This window comes from Dreissena polymorpha, chromosome 9, assembly GCF_020536995.1.
Source record: "Dreissena polymorpha isolate Duluth1 chromosome 9, UMN_Dpol_1.0, whole genome shotgun sequence".
Taxonomy (NCBI): Eukaryota; Metazoa; Mollusca; class Bivalvia; order Myida; family Dreissenidae; genus Dreissena; species Dreissena polymorpha.
Genome location: NC_068363.1, coordinates 49839649 through 49865271, shown reverse-complemented (window position 1 = coordinate 49865271; position 25623 = coordinate 49839649). Strand labels below are relative to the sequence as shown.

General features: G+C 35.8%; 2 protein-coding genes across 4 annotated transcripts in view; both read left to right on the top strand.

Moving 5' to 3' along the window:
• LOC127846487 (leucine-rich repeat and coiled-coil domain-containing protein 1-like) overlaps window positions 1-25623 on the top strand; it is a 283849-nt gene that overhangs the window by 35481 nt on the left and 222745 nt on the right. The window contains exon 8 of the mRNA XM_052377759.1: window positions 12020-12110. Coding sequence (XP_052233719.1) covers window positions 12020-12110 — 91 coding nt within the window. The remainder of the gene's footprint in view (window positions 1-12019; window positions 12111-25623) is intronic.
• Window positions 1-25623, top strand: part of LOC127846488 (uncharacterized) — a 496240-nt gene that overhangs the window by 439272 nt on the left and 31345 nt on the right. Inside the window, exon 19 of one of the 3 annotated variants that reach the window (XM_052377763.1) lies at window positions 20634-20656. The exons of 1 other annotated variant lie outside the window; for it this stretch is intronic. The gene's annotated coding sequence lies outside the window, so the exon portion shown is untranslated. Of the gene's footprint in view, window positions 1-9481; window positions 9505-20633; window positions 20657-25623 lie in introns of those variants that run through there. One more of the 3 variants, XM_052377762.1, reaches the window with a different exon arrangement.

Here is a 25623-nt window from a genome sequence, read left to right as displayed (position 1 = left end):
AAGTTTGTCCGGAGTAGCGGATCCGTGGTCTAGTGGTAACACACTGGCTATACAATCCAGAGATCGCTGGTTCGATCGCCCGCTGCACCTTACCTACTAACTCGTCTTTCGCATGAGACGTTAAACAGAGGTGCAGTGTACTAGGTGCTATACACCGGGCACTAAAAGACCCAGGGTCACCTCTGGAACAGGATGTCTCCTGTATCTTGCACTATCCCCCGTAACCAACTACCACGTCTTTCTGGGGGCGATGGCCATATGGGAGACAATCCCGGTGCACTCGATAAAAAACAAAAACAACAACATTTTGTCCGGACCATAACTATATCATTTGTCGTTAGATTTTAAAATGACTTGGTACATTTGTTCACCATCATGGGACAGTATGTCATGCAAAGAAGTACGTCGATATCTCCAAGGTCAAGATCACACATGGTGTTCAAAGGTCAAAATGCTTGTCCCGACCATAACTATGTCATTTATCGTTAGATTTTAAAATGACTTGGTACATTTGTTAACCATTATGGGACGGTGTTTCATGCGAAAGAAGAAAGTTGATATCACCAAGGTCAAGGTCACACTTGGAGTTCAAAGGTCAAAATGCAAATAAATGAGCTTGTCTGGGCCATAACTTTTTCATTTATTGTAAGACTTAAAAATCATTTGGCTCAATCGTTCACCATCATTGGACGGTGTGTCATGCACAATAATGACGTCGATATCTCCAAGTTCAAGGTCACACATTGAGTTCAGAGGTCAAAAATGGCCATAAATAAGCTTGTCCGGGCCATAACTATGTTGTTGTCCCCTACCGGTGAAACCGGAGGGGACTTATGTTTTTCGCTCTTTGTGTCCGTCAGTCAGTCAGTCAGTCAGGCAGTCAGTCAGTCTGTCACACTTTTCTGGATCCTTCGATAACTTTAAAAGTTCTTAATATTTTTTCATGAAACTTGAAACATAGATAGATGGTAATATGGAGATTATGCACGTCATTTCAATTTGTTCCTATGTCAAACATTCTGGTTGCTATAGCAACAATTTTTTTTTTTTAAATCTGACAATGGTGGAGTTTCACCGATAAGGGACCATATTGCTTGACAATAGTCTTGTTCATTGTGAGATTTTAAAATCATTTGGCACATTTGTTCACCATCATTGGGCGGTGTGTCATGCGAAATAATTACGTTGATTTCTCCAAGGTCAAGGTCACACTTTGAGTTCAAAGGTCAATAATGGCCATAAATGAGCTTGTCAGGGCCATAACTTTGTTGTTCATTTTGAGATTTTAAAATCATTTGGCACATTGGTTCACCATCATTGGACGGTGTGTCATTCGAAAGAATTATGACGATATCTCCAAGGTCAAGGTCACACTTTGAGTTCAAAGGTAAAAAATGGCAATAAATGATCTTGTCCAGCCCATAACTATGTCATTCATTGTGAGATTTTAAAATCATTTGACAAATTTGTTCAGCATCATTGGACAGTGTGTCATGCCAAAGAATTACGTCGATATCTGCAACGTCAAGGTCACACTTTGAGTTCAAAGGTCATAAATTGCCATAGATGATTTTGTCTGGGCCATAACTATGTCATTCATTGTGAGATTTTAAAATTATTCTTTATATTTGTTCACAATCATTGGACGGTGTGTCATGCGAAAGAATAACGTGGATATCTCCAAGGTCAAGGTCACACTTGGAGTTCAAAGGTCAAAAATGGCCATAAATGAACGTGTCCGGGACATAACTCTGTCTTTCATTGTGAGATTTAAAAATTACTCTGTACATTAATTTTGTTCACAGTCATTGGATGGCTTGTCATACATAAGAATTCAAAAGTTCAAAGGTCAAAATGGCCATAAATTATAATGCCATAATAATTTTAAAAAATCACCATAAATTAGCTTCTCTTGTTGAGATAGGTCAGTGTTTACTTTGTGACATTTACAGTTATAATTGTATACACCTTCATGTGTGGACTGGTTTTTGTGAGGTGCTGATGATCGTAGTTACTTAAGATCATTGTTATTATGACAATCTGTCAAAGACAGTTGAGTTGGATTCTTCAACATTTACTTTCAATCCATCAAACAGTTGATCAGTCAGTTTATAGATATGATTTATTAGTTGATATTAAATGGAAGGCAGTAATTTATCAGCATTATAATAGTTGTTTTGTAGATAAGTAGATACTATCATCGATCTTTAAGGTGTACAAAGTTCAAATTATTTTAAGATCACCTACAGGCTTAACAGTATTAGCTCTTTGATTAGTTATCATTCTTATAGCTGACCTCAATGGAAGAGATTTAATTGTAGGCTTTATAAATTTACATTCTTTAATTTTGTTGGCAAAAGGAGCAATTTCATCCATATTTGCATTTATTAGTTTATTCAGTGTTGTGTTTTAGCGATTTCTTAGAACATGAGACATTGTCTGTAAAAAATAAAATTGTGAATGCTTTAGTTGTATCGGTCTGATGTATCAGCTCACAGTTCCTTTGTTTTAACTCTTTCAGTGCTGGAACCGAATTTTGAAGGCCTTTGCAAACAGTTTGGATCCAGATGAGACACCACAAAACGTGGCGTCTCATCAGGATCCAAACTGTTGGCTATTCTGATAATATTCTTTGAAAAAAAAATGAAGAAAATGTTAATTTTAGACATTCAGCAGACAACATTTATTAGCCGGATTTTTTTCGAAAAAATCTCGGCTTATAGATTGATGTTGTCGGGCGGGCGGGGGGGCGGGCGGGCGGGGTGGCGGCGTGCTCGAAAATGTTAAAGTTCTTATTTCATGGTATAACTTTGGTATGCTTGGACCTAGAGTCTTCAAACTTGACATGAAGGTTGGCCAGGATTAACAGATGACCACTGGTCATTTCAAGGTCATTCATTTGAAGGTCAAGGTCACTGTGACCTTCAATATAAAAAATGTTAAAGTTCTAATAACTTTGGTATGCTTGGACCTAGAGTCTTGAAACTTGACATGAAGGTTGGCCATAACTAGTTAGTAACCACTGGTCATTTCAAGGTCATTCATTTGAAGGTCAAGGTCACTGTGACCTTGAATGTAAAAATGTTAAAGTTCTTATTTCATGGTATAACTTTGGTATGCTTGGACCTAGAGTCTTCAAACTTGACATGAAGGTTGGCCAGGATTAACAGATGACCACTGGTCATTTCAAGGTCATTCATTTGAAGGTGAAGGTCACTGTGACCTTCAATATAAAAATGTTAAAGTTGTTATAACTTTGGTATGCTTGGACCTAGAGTCTTGAAACTTGACATGAAGGTTGGCCAGAACTAGTAAGTAACCACTGGACATTTCAAGGTCATTCATTTGAAGGTCAAGGTCACTGTGACCTTGAATGTAAAAATGTTAAAGTTGTTATAACTTTGGTATGCTTGGACCTAGAGTCTTGAAACTTGACATGAAGGTTGGCCAGAACTAGTAAGTAACCACTGGACATTTCAAGGTCATTCATTTGAAGGTCAAGGTCACTGTGACCTTGAATGTAAAAATGTTAAAGTTCTTATTTCATGTTATAACTTTGGTATGCTTGTACCTAGAGTCTTCAAACTTGAAATAAAGATTGGCCAGTACTAGAAGATGACCACTGGTCATTTCAATGTCATTCATTTGAAGGTCAAGGTCACTGTGACCTTAAATGTTAAAATGTTAAAATTGTTATAACTTTGGTATGCTTGGACATAGAGTCTTCAAACTTGACATGAAGGTTTGCAACACTTAGATGACCACTGGTCATTTCAAGGTCATTCATTCTAAGGTCAAGGTCACTGTGACCTTGAATGTAAAAATGTTAAAGTTCTTATAACTTTGGTAGGTAAAAATGTTAAAGTTCTTATTCCATGTTATAACTTTGGTATGCTTGTACCTAGAGTCTTCAAACTTGACATAAAGGTTGGCCAGTACTAGAAGATCACCACTGCTCATTTCAATGTCATTCATTTGATTTCTGTGTAGGTATGTGAAAGCAAAACAATAAATAGTATTATTTCATCTAAGTTTATTTTCTTACATTTGATAATGAAATTGATGGAAACTTCAAACAATATCTTACTAATTTGCTAATAAAAAAATTGAGATCAAACTTTCCTAATTGTCAATTCAAGTTCATATTTGTGACCTTAAATGTTATTGTTGTTCATGTATATGCATGCATTCAAAACATAACACAAGGTTTGCTCATGCCTTGAAAAGTACTTACATTTCATTTTGACCTTTGAACAATATTTCAGTAATTTAAGTATTGCATTGACAAAAACACGAAAGGTACTTTCCTGTCATTTAAATCAAAAATCCGGCTTCAATGCGGTCATCTCCGACCGCGGAACTCTTGTCAGACGACAAATTACCCAGCATGCAAAGGTTTAAAGGTAACTGCTATGCATTCAGTTCAATCCTTTATGAGTTTGCTCTTAATTTGAAATTAAGAATCCAAACCTTGGTATAACTTGTAATAAATATTAATTAAAAATGTCAAGCAATTTTATGTTGATGATCTTTGTTTATTATGAACAGCGTGCATAAAGAGAAACTCACACAGAAAGCTTATTAGCCAATCTCTTGGAAAACCAGGCCTAATGCATGTACGTAAAGCACTGTCCCGTAGTCTGTTACACAGTCCGTACAAAATACTTTTCATTTTTATATTTTTTTTATGTTTAAAATGAAGTCTGTGCTGAAGTAAAATTAGGACTAGATTGAAATCACAATCACATCTGGGAAATGCTTTAAGCACCTGCATGAAGCTCTGATTTTCCAGAGCTTAATAACTGATAATGGGTCATACGTTTCCACTTTTTGTGTCCGGTGTAGCTAAAATAAATTTGGTGCTAGAGGGATGATACTTGGGATGATAACATGCATGTACTCTTGCACATCTCCATATTTTGGTTAGGATAGTCTAGTTTTGGTTAGGATATTCTTGTGTTGGTTAGGATATTCATGTGTTGGTTAGGATATTCTTGTTTTGGTTAGGATATTCTTGACATGACTATATTTTGGGCTTCTTTGTTAGCGGAAAATGCAATATTTTGTAAACCTTTTTAAAAAGTATTTGTGCTAGAGGGATTAAACACTACGCACATATCAAGCATGTTAACTTGTGCATCCATATATATAATTATTTTACAAAGCTGGAGTTACCTCCCCTTTTTAAAGCAAAATTATTGCATTTAATAACTTTTGTCACAAGTAACTCAAAAAGTACTTCTGAAACGGAGCTTTGTCACAAGTAACTGAAAAAGTACTTCTGAAACGGAGCTTTGTCACAAGTGACTGAAAAAGTACTTCTGAAACGGAGCTGAAACTTTGCAATCTTATTATGGTGATTATGGTTGTGTGATGGTGATGATGATGGTGGTGAAAGCAATGATGATTTTTGTGATCATAGGGGATGGTGATAATGATGTTTGTGACGTAAAAAGACACCTAAAGGCAGGTGACTGTTAATGGTTATGTAAAAAGATAAAAGGCCATTCTCTTGAGTTAAGTAGCATTATGCACTCGTTTTCATTATTCAGGATTTACACTGGATACAACAAATATATCATCATATTGCACCATTCGCATGTTTGACAATGATATTATAATGATAACACTTAGGCAAGTAGGGTAGCTGGGAGCATACCAAAGTGTTTATATGTGTTGAGGTGATAAATGTTGTAATTATTTCTCAGTAAAACCCATAGCTGCATGTGTGACAAGGAATGCCTTCGTTCATTAGGTTAATACTTTATTTAGTTGTTTATAGGTCACCTCATTTGGCACACATCTTCATGACTATTATATTAAATAATATATGTGCTTGTGTGGAGTGGAGAGTGAAGAGGATTTGTATTGGAAGGACAATCATGTTTATTATCATTGCATATAATGAAAATAAAATAATAATATAATATAATAATAAAATGGTCATTAAAATGAATGGAAACATATGTCATAACATATTGCAATATGTTGTCAAGGTGTTTTGAATGATGTATGGACACAATTTACAACTTCACAACGCAGATACCTCTTGCTCCCACCATTTTTGTGCCACACCTTATTCATTATAAAAGTGAACTGGCATAAGAAAAAGATGCAAAAATATATTTCATGAAGTGCTCAAGGTGATTTATTGTTATCGCCCAGCAGAGTTTTAGTCCTCACTCTACAGAAAGATTTTACTAAAGTGTGGTACACTGTTACAGTGTTGACCATATTCCAAAAGTAAAGACATATTGACCTCAAACAAAAGATTGCCGTCATCGTTCACAGTGATCGGAACACATTGTTCTTGATCACAATCAAAACTGTTTACTTTGCATAATATGTTAAATGTGAAGTTCAAAAGGTTTTCATAAATGAATCTTGTTATGAAGTTTTTAAAAGTGTTTACTTAAATGTCTGTTTTAAGATTTATTTAAATGTCTGTTTTAAGGTTTGTCATTGCATTATTCATGAGATTCGCGTAGTCAAAATCAGTTGACACAATTTTCCCTCTCTTGGACTTCACCTCATCAACACACCTTGATTTTTAAAAGACCACATTTATTTTACTAAATACTGATGAAACTTGGTCAAAATGTTTATGACATTAATATCATGGTCATTTTCAAATCTGGGTATAGTGAAGAAAATAAAACTGTGTCACCAGGAGAAGTATTCTACAATACTTTTAACTTCGGAGATCATTTCAGGATGATTATTGTGGTGAGGAAATGATACAATTTGTTTGATTTATATCTGAGTTTTTAAAGGAGGAAAACATTTTGGCATTTATGTGATCAATTCAAAAAGAAGTCTTGAATCTTTTACTGATTATAGATTTATTTACTAAAGACGACTGGGACGACCAAGTCTTAGACTTAAGAATACAGTATAGTGTTAGACTCAATACACCGACAAAGTGCTAGACTTATAAATACAGTATATTGTTAGACTCAATACACCGACCAAGTGTTAGACTTAAGAATACAGTATAGTGTTAGACTCAATACACCGACCAAGTCTTAGACTTAAGAATACAGTATAGTGTTAGACTCAATACACCGACCAAGTCTTAGACTTAAGAATACAGTAAAGTGTTAGACTCAATACACCAACCAAGTCTTAGACTTAAGAATACAGTATAGTGTTAGACTCAATACACCGACCAAGTCTTAGACTTAAGAATAAAGTATAGTGTTAGACTCAATACACCAACCAAGTCTTAGACTTAAGAATACAGTATAGTGTTAGACTCAATACACCATCCAAGTCTTAGACTTAAGAATACAGTATAGTGTTAGACTCAATACACCAACCAAGTCTTAGACTTAAGAATACAGTATAGTGTTAGACTCAATACACCATCCAAGTCTTAGACTTAAGAATACAGTATAGTGTTAGACTCAATACACCATCCAAGTCTTAGACTTAAGAATACAGTATAGTGTTAGACTCAATACACCATCCAAGTCTTAGACTTAAGAATATAGTATAGTGTTAGACTCAATACACCGACCAAGTCTTAGACTTAAGAATACAGTATAGTGTTAGACTCAATACACCATCCAAGTCTTAGACTTAAGAATACAGTATAGTGTTAGACTCAATACACCCACCAAGTCTTAGACTTAAGAATACAGTATAGTGGTAGACTCAATACACCGACCAAGTCTTAGACTTAAGAATATAGTATAGTGTTAGACTCAATACACCGACCATGTGTTAGACTTATAAATACAGTATATTGTTAGACTCAATACACCGACCAAGTCTTAGACTTAAGAATATAGTATAGTGTTAGACTCAATAACCTTAGAGTTTGCTTCAGGGCAACAGATAAAATTTCTTGTCAATTAGTTTTCACTACAAGCTTTTTATGTCCCCAACCACTCTAGTGGGGGACATGCTGTTTTTGCCCTGTCTGTTAATTTGTTGCTATTGAAGATAGCAACTTTATATTTGGCATGCATGTGTTTCTTATGGAGCTGCACATTTTGAGTGGTGAAAGGTCAAGGTCAAGGACATCCTTCAAGGTCAAAGGTAAATTATATGGGTCAAAATCGCTCATTTAATGTACATTTGCAATATTGAAGATATACAGTACAGCCAAAGCGGAACAAACGTATTTCGCGATCCGCGGCGGCAAGGCGAAACGAGTCGATGCCGCGTCAGTCGTTGAAGCCGCGTCAGTATGCGGCGGCAAGTCGCATTTCGCCGCGAAACTTCGCATCTCTCCGCCGAGGCATGCCGCGGCCGCGACATGATGCCGAGTCGATGCGATCATGAAATATATTTTTTTTAATTATTAGTTACATGTAGTTAACAAATTTTGAAAGAACAATTATAATAATAATTAAAATCATAATAAATTTATTGTGCGCGGATTGTATTAGCATATACATGTAAGCATAGTTAATGTGTCTGGCCAATTATTAAGTTTGTTTCCCGCCCGTAGCGTATGTATTTCACACATAAACAAGGTCACGTAATTATGTTTTCGCACATACAAGTGGTCAAGGCTCCAGCATATGGTGGATTTTTAAATTAATTGCATGTCGATTCCGCTATTATATTTTAGCTGAGAAAATTAGCAGTTTGAGGCCACATCAATAATCAAGACGGTGACGACGTATTTGTAGTTTTGTAAATTATCAGCTTATTATAACTATTGTTTGAATATGCATATATAAACACGTTTTATTTTGTTCATATTATCGATTAATATCGCTACTAATTACCCGATAATCCCGTATATTCCAGTTTTAAAGCAAATGCTGGTAAATATTTATGATACACAAACATTCTCGATATTTCCTTAAGTATCAAATACATTTGGGCATTTGTTACTATTTATAGAGATGATGAAATAACGTCTAATCGGGGCGTTTTTTTTCTCCACTGAACACGCGATTTACGCCTGACGTGATGTTCATGTATTTTTACAACACAAAATACACCCAAACTTTCCAAACGACGTTCTACATGTCTGCATAATTTTCGCGCGCTTTTTATGAAACAAAGGATATTTTAGCACTGTTTATTTGACGCTAGAATTTGCCAAAGGACGCGTTAGTATTTAAATTCGGAAGTGTGTTTTGGATTACAAATATAATAATGATAATCGAACGAAACATAAACAGTTGCGCGTAATTAATTCTACGCTACACATACATGTATGTACATGTAGGTGGATATCTTTTCACTCGATCCGCCACGTACGTTTGCAGCGGATTTACTCCGCGAAAGTACGCGAGGTTAATACAGACTCGGCGTCGTTGCGCGGATCGATGCCGAGTGCCACGGCGATACGCCGCGTGAACACACGATTCGGCCACCGCGGACTAATAATCTGGCCGTGGCGTAGCCGCGGATTATGTTTGTGCCGCTTTGGCTGTACTGTATATAGATATAGCAACTTGATATTTGGCATGCATGTGTATCTCATGGAGCTGCACATTTTGAGTGGTGAAAGGTCAAGGTCATCCTTCAAGGTCAAAGGTCAAATATATGGGACATTTTTTTACCCTAAAAACTATTGGTCAAAAATTATGGTTGCTATGGCAACAAATAGACTAGAAATACTGCTGAAAATGGTGGTTTTCTGGATCCTGCAATAACTTTAAAAGTTCTTAATATTTTTTCATGAAACTTGCAACATGGATAGATGGCAATATGGACATTATGCACGTCATTTCATTTCGTTCCTACGTCAAAAATTGTGGTTGCTATGGCAACAACAAAAAATAAATTCTGAAAATGATGGAATTTCTGACAATGGTGGAGCCGGTAGGGGACAATATTGCTTAACAATAGCCTTGTTTGTAAATATAAGTATTAATTGTATATTTTGATAAATTGATAAACCCTTCTGACTTTCAGTTTCAGAGCACGCTCACATTGCCATTTTCAGACACAGAATTATATATATTATATCTGATAGTATACTCTTGACAATGTCTTTTCTCAACGATTTGGATTGCGTTACAAATTGTAAAATATTGAGAACACAGGCTGTTTATGAATGTTTCCTAACCTGTCCCCATTCAACAGCAGAGAATTTCACCAACTTTTTAGGGCAGAAGTAACTTTTTGTATAGACACAGGCCCAAACTCAGCTGTGTAGATAAACTTACTGAAAACATAATGGTCACACTAAAAGGTCAAAATATACTAATTCAAATTATACACAGTATGGAGGATACTGTACAGCTAAAATGACATAGAATAGTATGCAATTCGCCTGTTCATTTACATAAACATTTTTTGTACCATTGATTTTTTATGACAGTTTGTTTTCGGTCAAATAACAAAACGATAAAACAAACCCTATGTATTGCCATGTTGCATATTAATACAGGCTCAAAATGAATGCTCAATTTCTAAAATTAGCATTTTCTTTGATTTTTTTCAAAGAATACTATCAGAGTAGCAAACAGTTTGGATCCTGATGAGATGCCATGTTTTGTGGCGTATCATCTGGATCCAAACTGTTTGCAAAGGCCTTCAAAATTCGGTTCCAGCACTGAAAGGGTAAAAGTAGTTTTAGTACATGAAAGTATTAAGAATATTCATTATTTTTTTACATAAGTTTCAAAATATTTGGGGAATACAGACCCTGTTCCAAAGTGTCAGATGTTGCTTTGGACTTAACAAATCATTATCATGCCAAAATGTTTTCCTCCAATAAAAGCAACATAAATAAAGATTTTGTAACTGAATTGTTACCAGTTTTTGACCATGCTGCTTCAGGGAAGCAGCTCGTCTAAGTTATCATACCATGAAAAAATTCTTCACCATGGCGACCTATGTAAAAGACCGAGCCAGTCTGTTTGAGTTAGCTAAATTTTCTCAATCAGCATCATACCTCTTTGATTATCACTGATAAAGGTAAAGGCAGCTTGGTTCCCGTCCTCTTTCAAATTTTTTGAGACGTTCGGGACAGGGACCAGACACGAAACTGCCAGGTGGCACTTCAAACGCTGTGACGCTGGGAAAACCCGAAATGTAGTTATTTTTAGATTTAATCGAGAATGAAACAAGCCTCCCAGAATGGGTCAAGTTTCTCACGGGTACTACTTCCCGTACCCCTAAATTTTTTGTCTTACCCAACATTTTTTGTACGCAATTTTTTTCATACCCAATTTTTTTCATACCCAATTTTTTCGTACCCAAATTTTTTTTCATACCCAAATTTGTTCGTTCCCGAATTATTTTTGGGTTCTTAATTTTTTTTTGTACCTACATTTTTGTTTTTACCCATGTTTTTTTTTTTGGCACAATTTTTTCGTACGCAAAATTTTCGTACCAAATTTTTTTTTTTATCCAAAATTTTCGTACCGACATACACAATTGTAGTGATGTAGATAAACTTAAATTGATGCTTTTATATCCATCCTCTTCAAAAGCATCGTCACACCAGTAATGTCAGTACTTTGATTATACATATGCTTGAAAGTTATTCTTATTGTCCCCTACCGGTGCAACCGAAGGGGACTTATGGTTTGCGCTTTGTGTGTCCGTCAGTCAGTAAGTCAGTCAGTCAGTCAGTCAGTCAGTCAGTCAGTCAGTCAGTCAGTTAGTCAGTCAGTCAGTCAGTCAGTCAGTCAGTCAGTCAAGTCAAGTCAGTCAGTCAGTCAGTCAGTCAGTCAGTCAGTCAGTCACACTTTTCTGGATCCTGCAATAACTTTAAAAGTTCCACATATTTTTACATGAAACTTGAAACATGGATAGATGGCAATATGGAGATTATGCACGTCATTTCATGTAGTTCTTACGTCAAAAATTCTGGTTGCTATGGCAACAAATAAAAAAATTCAACAAATTCTGACAATGGTGGAGTTTCGGTAGGGGACCATATTGCTTGACAATAGTCTTGTTTAAAAATTAAACAGAATTTAGATATATACATGCAGGAAGCATCAAGTGAATGTTCCAAAGGGATGTATGTTTTTATGTATTTCATTGCCATGGTTATATGTTTCCATAGTTAACAACAACAGTGATGTTGCTTTTTTAGGGTGAGGTCGAGTTTCCCAGTTCCAGCGATGACCAGTTAAAAATCTCCAGCCAAGATCGAGGAATATTAACCAAACAGGCTGCTGAGAGAGGTATTTGAAAATCCATATAGAGGAATGTAGCGTGTTGCATGTAAAAGTATAGTATCTGATAGTTATTAAAGTGGTGCTCTGTTAAAACCACGGTTATTGCATGTGCCCACATTCTAATCAGGAAAGATAATTTTACTCTCGACCGGATTTTCATTTAAATGAGACTCTTTTAGGTAAACATTCTATGAAAAGGGAAAGTGTACGTCATCTTATTAGCATGATAACATGATAACTTTCTTAATATGATTTATTACAACCCAAAAAATCCTTCTATTATTACACCTTAGAATAACCTGTCTATTACTGCCAATCACCAGCATATTGGCATATTTGCGGCATATTTCATAATCAGCAAGAAATATGCCTGAATTTTAAACTGGAAGCCATATTCTTGCATAAGAAATATTATTTGTACCAAGCTCCAAAATCCAATTGTTGATTGCAAATCATTAAAAAAAATTGAAATGGGAATTACTTAAAACAAACTGTGGTTATAATCAGAAAGCTATTCAGTTTCTGAAAAGTGAAAGAAGATTAACTGTCCTTGTAAGTTACTTGTTAAAAAATCATGAACTTTGGATCTCCTGGTAAAGTGTTGTCAATTTAAGTTCATGAAAAACACTACGCTGACCATATTGTTAACATGAAAACATTAAGCAAAAAATATATATTATGCCAGCATTGTTCATGGATAAGGAAATAAAGTAAAAAGCATTACGGACCTTTATTTCATTTAAACACTTTACCACTTAGATAAGTATTTTAATGCATTTGTAGTTTTCAGAACTAGTTAAATTAAATTACAAAATTTAACGTTCTGAATGACTACAAATGCAGGTTTAAAAGATATAAGAAAATTTGCAAATGATTGAAAAAACTAAAACAGTTTACATTTGGAATGTTAAAACAAGCTGAAAAAATGTACATAAAGTGAGTTCTATCTTTTTTGTGTGTGTACAAAGGTTTATGACATCAAGCAATAAATTGTGTTATGTGCAGTGGAATTGTCATTATGTTGAATATAATATCGAGCGTTTTGAAGAACAATATGATAAAGGCAATTTCTGATAACTTGACACGCCATGAATTCAAGATGCTATACCAAGATGTAATTTCATATTTGTGACTGTCTGGAAATGCTACAGGAAATTGATGTAGAGAGGATGTTATTTCAGCCTGCTGATTGGCTATTGAAAATGCATACATTTTTATTTGTAAATAACTGAAATGATTGTATTTATTCAATGAGCTATGAGTTTTAATTGTTCTACCATGCAATAAAGAAAAGAGTCATACTATGTTTTGCTGTGCAAATGAGAGTGACTGTTATATACCAAACAATTCTTAAGGCTGTAACTTTAAACTCCTTCAGTCTATTTAAAAAAAAAATCTTTGTGAGTACTTAGAAGCAGTCATCCAATAACATACATACCATGCGTCCCAGATTGTCCGGGATTGTCCTGGAAATGAAGAACGTGTGTGTGACTCCTGCAGTCCCGGATTTTACAAAATCCATGTATACATGTACCTTATCTTAGGCTTAACTGCATCTCGAATCTGTGTTCCCACTAATCCGCAGCGTCTTCATGGCAATGCCTACCCGAATAGATGACTACGCTACGTGTCAAAATTGATCAATTAACAGGGGTCCTGTTATCATATGGATTGTCTCACGTTCGCAGTCAAACTGAAAAGGTGGCATTGGTTAATGTGGTTGTTAATTGGCTTTAATATGCTACGTTATAATTTCCCTTTGTGTATATAAGGGCAAAGAAGTTGTTCACACATCTTATGATTCGTGCGGTTGTGAATAAGTCATGCATGAATAACCCCGTGTCAATATCAATCTATAGTTTCAGTGGCTTTTTTATACCGAGCACACTAATCGGTCCGTATTGTGTACTCCTCCACAATAAAATCGTGGACAGTTAATTACTTTGAAAACTTTTGCTGAAAACATTGCTGTTGTCCTGGTTGAAATTGTGCATTTCATGCATAATTCAGTTATATCAAAACATTTATTTTTATGCGAGAGTAAATTAAAATAAAAACACACACAAACATTGTGTATCTTTTTCGTCTTAAAGGTAATTAACTATTGAAACAATTACTGTAACATATACTTATTTAACAAAATGCGAATCGCCTATTAGGCGGATATATTATGCAATTTTATGTTGCTAGGCACACCTGCCGCTTACATCATTTCAACAACATGGCGGACTTTAAAGAAAATAAATTGTGACTTGGCAAGCATGACAAATAAAGATCTAATTAACGATGGAGATCATACACTTACAAAAGATTGATGAAATGCCTGTGATAATCAATGATGCATAAATCGTTTTAGATGCTAACAACATAATTATTTATTATGCCCCCCTTCGAAGAAGAGGGGGTATATTGCTTTGCACATGTCGGTCTGTCGGTCAGTCTGTTGGTTGGTCCGTCCACCAGGTGGTTTCCGGATGATAACTCAAGAACGCTTGGGCCTAGGATCATGAAACTTCATAGGTACATTGATCATGACTCGCAGATGACCCCTATTGATTTTGAGGTCACTAGGTCAAAGGTCAAGGTGACCCGAAATAGTAAAATGGTTTCCGAATGATAACTCAAGAACGCTTAGGCCTAGGATCATGAAACTTGATAGGTAGATTGATCATGACTGGCAGATGACCCCTATTGATTTTCAAGTCAGTAGGTCAAAGGTCAAGGTCACAGTGATTCGAAATAGTAAAATGGTTTCCAGATGATAACTCAAGAACGCTTAGGCCTAGGATCATGAAACTTGATAGGTAGATTGATCATGACTTGCAGATGACCCCTATTGATTTTCAGGTCACTTGGTCAAAGGTCAAGGTCACAGTGACCCGAAATAGTAAAATGGTTTTCGGATGATAACTCAAGAACGCTTATGCCTAGGATCATGAAACTTCGTTGGTAGATTGATAATGGCTGGCAAATGACCCCTTTTTATTTTCAGGTCAAAGGCCAAGGTCACGGTGACCCGAAATAGTAAAATGGTTTCCGGATGATAACTCAAGAACGCTCATGCCTAGGATCATGAAACTTCATAGGTACATTGATCATGAATCGCAGATGACCCCTATTGATTTTCAGGTCACTAGTTTTGTCATGGGTCTTGTTCTCATCTGTTGCTCAGGAACCTGCTCCTGTTCATTTTAAACTAATTGGAGCTCGAATGGGATTTGGAATTCCAATATGTAATGGCTTTGATTTCCCTTAGATTTCCATTAGACCTTGGCATCAACGGAGTTAAATTATTATTTTCTGTTGTCATCTATTTTCACAGCATGTGGAGAGGTTTTTGTCAGAAATAGGTTGTGGATTGTGCTTTAAGTTTTTCATTGCTACTTGGTTTCATACATAGTATAAGTATACAGTTGCTGTCAAAAATGGCACGGTAAAGAAGATTTCATCAAGTTTTCATGTACTTATATTTAATGGGTTAGATTGTCACCTCATAGATTTGTTTATAATATGTGTGTACTTTATGTTTTACCTGTAATGAAGTATTTTATTAAGCATTTATTCATATTTATATTCACCTTGTTTTATTTATCGCATTTTGTTTTAAACATACACATCAGAAATTCAGCTGCCAATATTTGTGGCTCAATGCTTTGGGAAAGCGAGGTTTAATGCATGTTCGTAAAGTGTAGCACCAGATTAGCCTGTGCAGTCCACTAATCTGAGGGACAACACTTTCTGCTTAAATGAAATTTTCGTTTCAAGGACGTCTACTTGAATCAACATCAAGTTTGGTGTAAAGTGTGGTTTCTGATTTGCCTGTGCAGACTGCACAGTCTTTAATCTCGGAGGGCTTTACGAACATGCATTAAGCCACTTTATTACAGAGCGTACCTTGTTAGTATTGAGTTCTTGTATATTGTGCAGTAAGCCTAAGTATTGCTGTATATTTTGGGCATAAAAAATAAAACTAGTTATACATTTGGTCTTCACTACAATTACGATACAAGATTACCTACATTTAATTTCTTCACCTGCAAGCCAAAATGTGGTTAAGGGCAGCCTACAAATAGTAGCAGAATTGTTAATCACTATCACATGGTAATTATTGTGTGCAGTAATTTATAACTGAGGTTTCTTTATGCCATATTGCAATGACGTATATTAGATGGATGTGCTAATATCCTAACATTCCATTCCTGTATTTGTCCCACTCATTCACTCATCTTCAGCATTTTCTTGGTCTATACCAGTAGTTTTGTTAACTTAAAGAATACAATCTGATCTGGAACAAATGCCCACATTTGAATAAAAGGGAACTAAACTTTAACTGTAGGTAAACACATATCCTATGAACTTTCTGTATAAATGTTGTTTTAGACATTGGCATTTTTCTTAAACTTACTGATGCTTTGTTCATGTTTGCCACCTGTAAGTGTTGGTGGTACTTATGGTGATTGAACTAATATTAAAAATTAAACTTATAGACCATACACAAAAGTTGCTGCTATACATACGACTTTTAATGTTGGTGGGTGGCAGTGGTGATGGTGTTTGTGGTTCCTATAATGATGTTACCTATAGACTATTAAAAAATCTAGGAGCTTGCCTGTTAGTAGCAGTATAATTAATCTGATAAATGATCTAATCTTCATCTAATCAAGATGGTAAAATTGAGTTAATGACAAGCACATTTTGAGATTATTTTTTTTATAGTTTTTGTTATCAAATTTGTGGAGGGGTCTAAATTGAAATTTCAAGCTCTATTCAAACTATTTATGCCCCCCTTTGAAGTAGAGGGGGTATATTGTTTTGCACATGTCGGTCGGTCCGTCCGTCCGTCGGTCCGTCCGTCGGTCCGTCCGTCGGTCCGTCCACCAGATGGTTTCCGGATGATAACTCAAGAATGCTTAGGCCGAGGATCATGAAACTTCATAGGTACATTTATCATGACTGGCAGATGACCCCTATTGATTTTCAGGTCACTAGGTCAAAGGTCAAGGTCACAGTGACTCGAAATAGTAAAATGATTTCCGGATGATAACTCAAGAATGCTTAGGCCTAGGATCATGAAACTTCATAGGTACATTGATCATGACTGGCAGATGACCCCTATTGATTTTCAGGTCACTAGGTCAAAGGTCAAGGTCACAGTGACTCAAAATAGTAAAATGGTTTCCGGATGATAACTCAAGAATGCTTACGCCTAGGATCATGAAACTTAATAGATACATTGATCATGAATGGCAGATGACCCCTATTGATTTTCAGGTCACTAGGTCAAAGGTCAAGGTCACAGTGACTAGAAACAGTAATATGGTTTCCGGATGATAACTCAAGAATGCTTATGCCTTTGATCATGAAACTTCATAGGAACATTGATCATGACTGGCAGATGACCCCTATTGATTTTCAGGTCACTAGGTCTAAGGTCAAGGTCACAGTGACAAAAAACGTATTCACACAATGGCTGCCACTACAACTTACAGCCCATATGGGGGGCATGCATGTTTTACAAACAGCCCTTGTTATTTCTTTTTTTTGGAAGATAATGTGATAAATGACTACACCCCCACACTATACAACCCTCTCCATCCAGCAGCACCCATCCATCTTTTTTTATTGAAGTATTGAGATAGTTCTCTTCACCTTGGTTTGTGAGTCTGTCTGTCCGTCTGTCCGAAAACTTTTACATTGGCCATAACTTTTTCAATATTGAATATGGCAACTTGATATTTGGCATGCATGTGTATCTCATGAAGCTGCACATTTTGAGTGGTGAAAGGTCAAGGTCGTCCTTCAAGGTCAAAAGTCAAAAAATACAATCCAAGGGAAGTAATAAGCTTTAAAAGGGATATAATTTCTAAACCTGCTAAATGATATATTGAAATTTTATTTCAAAGCGGCGCAAAAGGGGGCATTGTGTCGGGTCGGGCTACCGTAACCTCGTGAAGAGGCCAGTAGGACCTGTAAATAAACTCTGAAACACACACACACACGGGCATTGTGTTTCTGACAAACACATCTCTTGTTAGTAATGTACTCAATTTAGGATGTTAAACAAAAAAATGCGCACCAAAAATGCATATATGTATATATATTTCGCTGTATGTATACATGTCCAGGAAAATCGGCAAATATCCCGGACAATTGAGCTCAATGTCCCCGAAATGGTCTGAAAATTTATGGCACGTATGTCTAATAAATGCTGAATAATGTAAAATTTGATCTGGAAAATACATCCAGTCTTTACAGATAATGTTTATTATAAATTGAGAATCAAGGATGATTTAAAAATCATTTAGTTTGACCCTTAAAGGTAATTTCTAGTTTAGGATCGATTTTGGTTATAAGAACCTTATGTGTAAGTCCAGTTGGAACTGATTCTAAATGTTGTAAAGAATTACTTGTTGCTACATATTGTAGAATATGGATGATTATTTTGTTAATAGATGCCTATCAACAACTAACAAAGTGGGCATTTTTTAGGCCTCCTAACTTCAATCATCATTACATCAAGTTAAGCGAGGATGCAAAGTGGATACTTGATCTTATCTTGTGTGCCTTTCCCATGAACCTCGCACTAAGGGCCCCTGGGGCATGTGTCAGATTGTGTCACTGACTTTGAGTTTTGCAGAACCAGTACGGGCATGGCAAAATCCTAAGACTAATTGGGCTTTCTAGGAAAGTCTCCAGCCCTGAGTTATAATTATATTATTTCCATGCTTGACCAAACTTCTAACCAATTTTGCTAGTGTTAACTTATTTACAGTTTCTTGTGAATGTTATGGACAGAAATGTGTGATTACTTCCATTTTCAACCCAAAGATTCTGATATGATTATTTTACGCAATATTTTATTGTTTTTTAGGAACCGGTGCATGTAATTACCTTGTACATGTTTTTGTGGGTGCCCAGATGTGCCAGAGATGTAGAGATATATTCTTGTCTGTCTGTCTGTCTGTCTGTCTGTCTGTCTGTCTGTCTGTCTGTCTGTCTGTCTGTCTGTCTGTCTGTCTGTCTGTCTGTCTGTCTGTCTGTCTGTCTGTCTGTCTGTCTGTCTGTCTGTCTGTCTGTCTGTCTGTCTGTCGGTCGGTCGGTCGGTCGGTCGGTCGGTCGGTCGGTCTGTATTGAGTGTCCGCTCTCTAATTCAAGTTGTTTTCATCCAATCTTCACCAAACTTGGTCAGATGTTGTATCATTATATTCGTGTCTCATTTGATGAATGTTGTATGTTTTTGGTTCTTTTATCAGAAAATTATACAGCAACAAGGTCTGAAGGTCAGTTATTGTTTTGGATTAAATAACAGGGTCCAATATTCTAACAACCCAGACCTTTTGCCATATAACATGGTATATCTTCTTGGATAAAACAGTTTCCTAAATCAAAGTCATAATTATCTGCTATGGTTGAACACATTAATGCAAACAACATTGAAATATAACAAAAATCCACCATTATGTGGCCATTTGACTTTTTATGCCCCCGGATCAAATGATCGGGGGTATATTGTTTTTGGTCTGTCTGTCTGTCTGTCTGTCTTTGTCTGTCTGTCTGTCTGTCTGTCTGTCTGTCTGTCTCTGTCTGTCTGTCTGTCTGTCTGTCAACTTTAACCTTGGTTAAAGTTTTGCAATAAATGAATAACTTTTGCAATATTGAAGATAGCAACTTGATAATGCCCCCGGAACAAATGATCGGGGGTATATTGTTTTTGGCCTGTCTGTCTATCTGTCTGTCATTCTGTGGAAAACTTTAACCTTGGTTAAAGGGGCCTTTTCACAGATTTTGGCATGTTTTGAAGTTTGTCATTAAATGTTATATATTGATAAATGTAAACATACAATTTTAAAAGCTCCAGTAAAAAAAAATAAAAAATTAAAAAAAGGAAAAAAAAAGTAGCCCGCAGCAGGGCTCAAACCAGTGACCCCCGGAAATAAAAACGCATTAGCCAACTGAGCTATACTTCCAAACATACATAAGATGTGTATTTTATACGTTATATAAGCAATCTTTGTAGTTTCACGAATTTAAACGACAACAACAGAACTCTCCAAATTATTCAATCGTTTCGCGTTGCAACGCTTTATAATTTTTGGGTTTTTAAATCGTCAAAAGATGAATATAATGGCTATATTAGACCATGACAAATGTTCAGTAATACTGTTTCCTCACAAATATTATAACTAAACCGAAAAATTGGGAATCTGAAACAACTTTTTTCAATTTTGTCAATTTACAAAACCGTGAAAAGATCCCTTTAAAGTTTTGCAATAATAAATAACTTTTGCAATATTGAAGATAGCAACTTGATATTTGGCATACATGTGTATCTCATGGAGCTGCACATTTTGAATGGTGAAATGTCAAGGTCATCCTTTAAGGTCAAAGGTCAAATATATGGCTTCATTTTAAGCGGCATCCAAACTTTAACCTTGGTCATTACTTTTGCACTATTAAAGATAGCAACTTGATATTTGGCATGCAAGTGTATCTAATGGAGCTGCACATTTTGAGTGGTGAAAGGTCAAGGTCATCCTTCAAGGTCAAAGGTCAAATATATGGCTTCAAAGTGGCGCAATAGGGGGCATTGTGTTTCTGACAAACACATCTCTTGTTTTTTCTTACAATTATACGATTTTACAATGCAAACTTCTCATTTTGATGGGTACTTTTTCAAAGCAATTGGAAAGAATTTTTACACTGCAGTGATGTACAATAAATTCTTATTAATAAAAGAAAACACAATTCAAACCCGTGCATGGCAACAACTTGTATCATCTTATCATCTAGAATCAGATTATTTTTTCCGAGTTCCAAATGTCTACATATTAATTTGGACCGTAGGTGGTTTAAATTACCATATCACTTAAGGCTAGTCTAATGCTGTTATGGGAAGAGACAGGAAAATCTCTGATTGTAATTCAGAATTAATTGGCTCAGGTCTTCGGGATTAACCACGACTGACACTTTTCTCTATGGACAATCATGGACATGGATTTTGTTTTTATGTTATTATTGTATGGGGATTTCACATTGAACGATTTAGTGGCAAGATAAGTGGTATGTCTGTGACCTTACATGATTTTAAAAAGGCCTTGAAGCGTTCCTGTTACTTGTTGCTTACTTGTAAGTTAGACCATAATTTGTGCAATGTTTGGCATCTTTCTTGCAACAACCAAATTTATCGAAAATACACAAACAGAAGTCTTGACTGACATTTTTTTTTCTATGTCATAAAGAATGTTTGTATTTTCGTTTATATTTTATTCTTATTAGATAATAATTAATAAATGTTTTTTAATTTATATTCTATGATATTCAAAAGGAAAGAAATAAATATACAGGGACAATATATAATTATTTCGATAACCTAGTTGATAGGGGTCTGCCTACAGAGGGTTGATCGTTGAAGTCCATCAAGAGGTGTGTTCTGTCATTTATACATAATTACCTTATGTATTGCATTCTTGATAACATGCTCCTTGTATCACGCATCTAGCTTATTGGTTTTTGTGATATTCTCATTATATAACCCAATGTTATGCAAGTTTTCCTTAATTATCAAAGTGCAATATAGATCAGCAGAACCTTCCAAAAAAAGTTGCTTTCTCTAACTAGAACATCATTACCCTGCAGCTACTTGTTAAAGATGCTTTGAACACTACGTAACGACAAACATTGCATGTTACCATGCATTTTGTTGAATTAATTAATTGTTTCACTTCAAAAGATGGACAGCAACATGAATGCTGCAGGTTCAATATCTAATACAATTTGTCCGTGAGAGTAGAGAGGAAATTAAAGTAGCAGACTCAATGAACACAGGGCAACAGATAAGGCTCGTTTTATCGTTTTTACGATTTATATTTGACAGAAAACAAATTGAAATTAAAAATCAACGATACAGAAAACGATTATGAAAATGGAAAACGAATTGAAATTGATTCTTCGTCGTTTTAGTTGTTCTGTTTTCCGCCGTACCGCTTTTAATTATAATTAATGTATTGCAACCTTTAGTGCGGCCGTAATATTTTCAGTTAGTTCCTATAGGCCGGTGTCAATATAAAAAGTTACTTCAGCCGAAATAAGTTCGGGAAAAGGTTCTCTGTTAAACGCTGTCGGGTTAGGAAACTTTCATAAACGGCGTGCGTGCCCAATATTTTACAATTCGGTATGACACCCAAACCGTCGGGAAAAGACATTGTGAAGAGTATACTATCACATTTAATAGCGCAAGTGGTGACAGATTCTGAAATATTCGGCTGAAAACACCACTGTGGTTCTGTGTCTCAAATTAACTAACACCATCGTGATCTCCACTGGCTTGTCATTGATGGAGAGGAATTGGCAATGTGAGAATGATCTGAGACTGAAAGGCAGGAGTGTTGAAACTGATTGAAATTAAATGACTCATCATCATCCATTTGGCAATATACAATTAGTACTAATATTTACAAACAACCATTGCATCTGTGAATTTATAATTACTTAATTGGAATAAGAATTGCTGAGAATTATCAATATCCAAAAATGACACGCTAATCTGATCCAGAAATATATGTACGTTTTGATCAAATTGAAAAAAAAATTAATTGACAAATAGTTTTGAGAGAAAAAACTAATTGTTGCAAAAAGCTTGCAGTGAAAACTAATTGACCCAAAATCTTATCTGTTGCCCTGGAACATTTTTTGTTTCCTGCTATCAGACAATTTTATTTCCTCACATGTCATTCCTACTGATAAGAGTATAATTTGTGTGCCTGCTTTTTGTATATTTGTCCAGATTGTGATTAAACTTACTTAATTGAGACATTTTCATTTTTTTGGTCTGGAAAAATATTAAATAAGCAACAAAAAACAGGATTAAGTAGATTCTCTTGTTTGGTTAATCCAGTTTAGATGTTATTGGGTGTAATAATGACTATGGTTTGTCTAGAAAATAATTATAGAGGTTTTTCTAGAAAATTACTGTGGATTCATTTCATTTCCTTGACACAATTTTTTGGGGATTTTTCAAATAAGTCATTTTTGTTTTATATTAAATTGTGGATTTTATTGGTTTCATAGTAACAAATATCCATCATAGGTTTGCTTAACACAATTTTGTGCTTTAATTAAACACAATGCTCTTTGTATTCTTGGAATGATAAGTGAGTTAATACGGGCTTAAACTGGGAAAGAGCAGTACTACTTTTAAGTATATTAAAGAAAGTATGGAATAAAAATTATCTTTTTTGAAAAGTTTTTTATTAGCTCACCTGATTGCTCAGGTGAGCTTTTGTGGCTGGTCTTTGTCTGTCGTCCGTCCGTCGTCCGTCCACATTTGTTCTTAAACACTCTAGAGGCCACATTTATTGTCCGATCTTCATGAAACTTGGTCAGAAGCTTGGTCCCAATGCGATCTTGGTCGAGTTCGAAACTAGGTAGTGCTGGGTCAAAAACTAGGTCACTAGGTAAAAAAACCCAAAAACTTGTAAACACTGTAGAAGTCACATTTCATGCCCAATCTTCATGTAACTTTGTCAAAATGTTTGTCTTAATGATATATTGTTTGAGTTCAAAAGTGGTTCCGGTCTGTTGAAAAACCTGGCCGCCAGTGGGCGGGGCAGTTTTCCTTATTTGGCTATAGAGAAACCTTGTAAACACCCTAGAAGTCACAATTTTTGCCCAATCATCATGAAAGTTGGTCAAAAGATTGGTTTTATTGATATCTCGGATGAGTACGAAAATGGTCCAGATTGGTGAAAAAACATGGCCGCCAGTGGGCGGGGCATTTTTCTCTATATGTGTACAGTCCAACCCCTACTTCCGGTCACCCCTCATCGCCAGTCGCCCCGTGTAGGCGGCCGGTCTGTGCCGCGACCGTCGATAAACACTATATAATGCACCCCTCTTTAGCGGTAACCCCGTTTCTCCGGCCAGCGGCCAGCAATTTTGCATCCCAAATGTTAAATTCCCCTCCCCCATATGAGTGGTCACGCGCGAGTTAGTCAGTCATGTACACTGGCAACGGCGAAAAAATCGAAACGTACTTCCGGTCTGCAGTTTATGCTCAGCAGTACTGAAGCGTGATGTGTGATAAACATTTTGACAGCCAGTTTGCAAAATTGCAATTATGTAGCGGCAGATTATTGGGTTAAAAGCAATATTCAACAGTTTGATCTTTTTGTTTCCGCACATGCGAATATCATCTATTAGTACTGGAAAAGAGATTCTTAATTTATAATTGATTATTTGTAGCTGTTGAATCATACTATTTCAAGCACACATTTATGACAATTATCGGCTAATTAAAAGTTAAAAAGAACAATGCAACTTTTAACCGAAATCAACTGCTCTACATGTTCTCTGTGCTACAAAGTTTTTATCCAAAAATCAATACACGCTTGCATGGGTATTACGTGACATTGTACATTGGTGCATAATTTTCGCGCGCTTTTGTCCGGACAAAGGAAATACATGAGGACTTTTTTGATGCTAGGATTTGTAAACGTCTCGTTAACATAAATCAATCGGGAGTGTGTTTTGGATTACAAATTATGATTCTCATTTGGGAATTTAACAAAACATTTATATTTGTTTTATATTTACACTGATTTCAATATTGATTTTGATAAAACCATTTACGCGGTGAAATAAATGTTTTTATAATATTATGCATGAAAAGCACGATTAACAGTAGGATTACACCTGGTTGCTATTATCAGTCTCTTAAGTAACTGGCCACGATTTTATCGTGGAGGAGATCCCTGTCGGGACCAATTCGTGCGGTAGGTATTACAAAGACATAAAACTGCAATTAACCAATTAAATTATCGATTGATAGTGACACAGGAGTTATTCACGCATAACTGATTCACAACTGTTCCCATGGTAAGTGCATTGGGGCCATACAACGCGCATTGTGTAAACAACGAATCATGAGAATGATTCTTTTTCATTGACTTGATTCTGATGAGGATGATATTGATGATGATTAGAAAGATGAATGGAATATTTTTTGAATGAAAATGTTGTTTTATAGCTGTCTTTAGAAAGGAAGAAATAAAAATATTTTAAGTCTATACATTGTTTAGCACATGTACACATATTTACCATTTTGTTATACAAAAATTTAACAGTTGGCCATCAACTCTAGACTCCCTATGACCCAACCCCCTCTTAAAAGGCCACCCCGCTTAAGCAGCCAATTTGGCCGTTTCCCTTGACTGGCTGCTTAAGAGGGGTTGGACTGTATAGTGAAAACATGTGAACACTCTAGAAGTCACATTTTTGGCCCAATTTTCATGAAATTTGGTCAGAACATTTGTTTCCTTGATATGAGAGTTGAGTTTGAAAATGGTTCTGGTCAGTTGAATAACATGGCTGCCGGGGGGGGGGGGCAGTTTTCCTTATTTGGCTATAGAGAAACCTTGTAAACACTCTAGAAGTCACAATTTTTGCCCAATCATCATGAAAGTTGGTCAAAACATTGGTTTTATTGATATCTCGGACGAGTTCGAAAATGGTCTAGATCGGT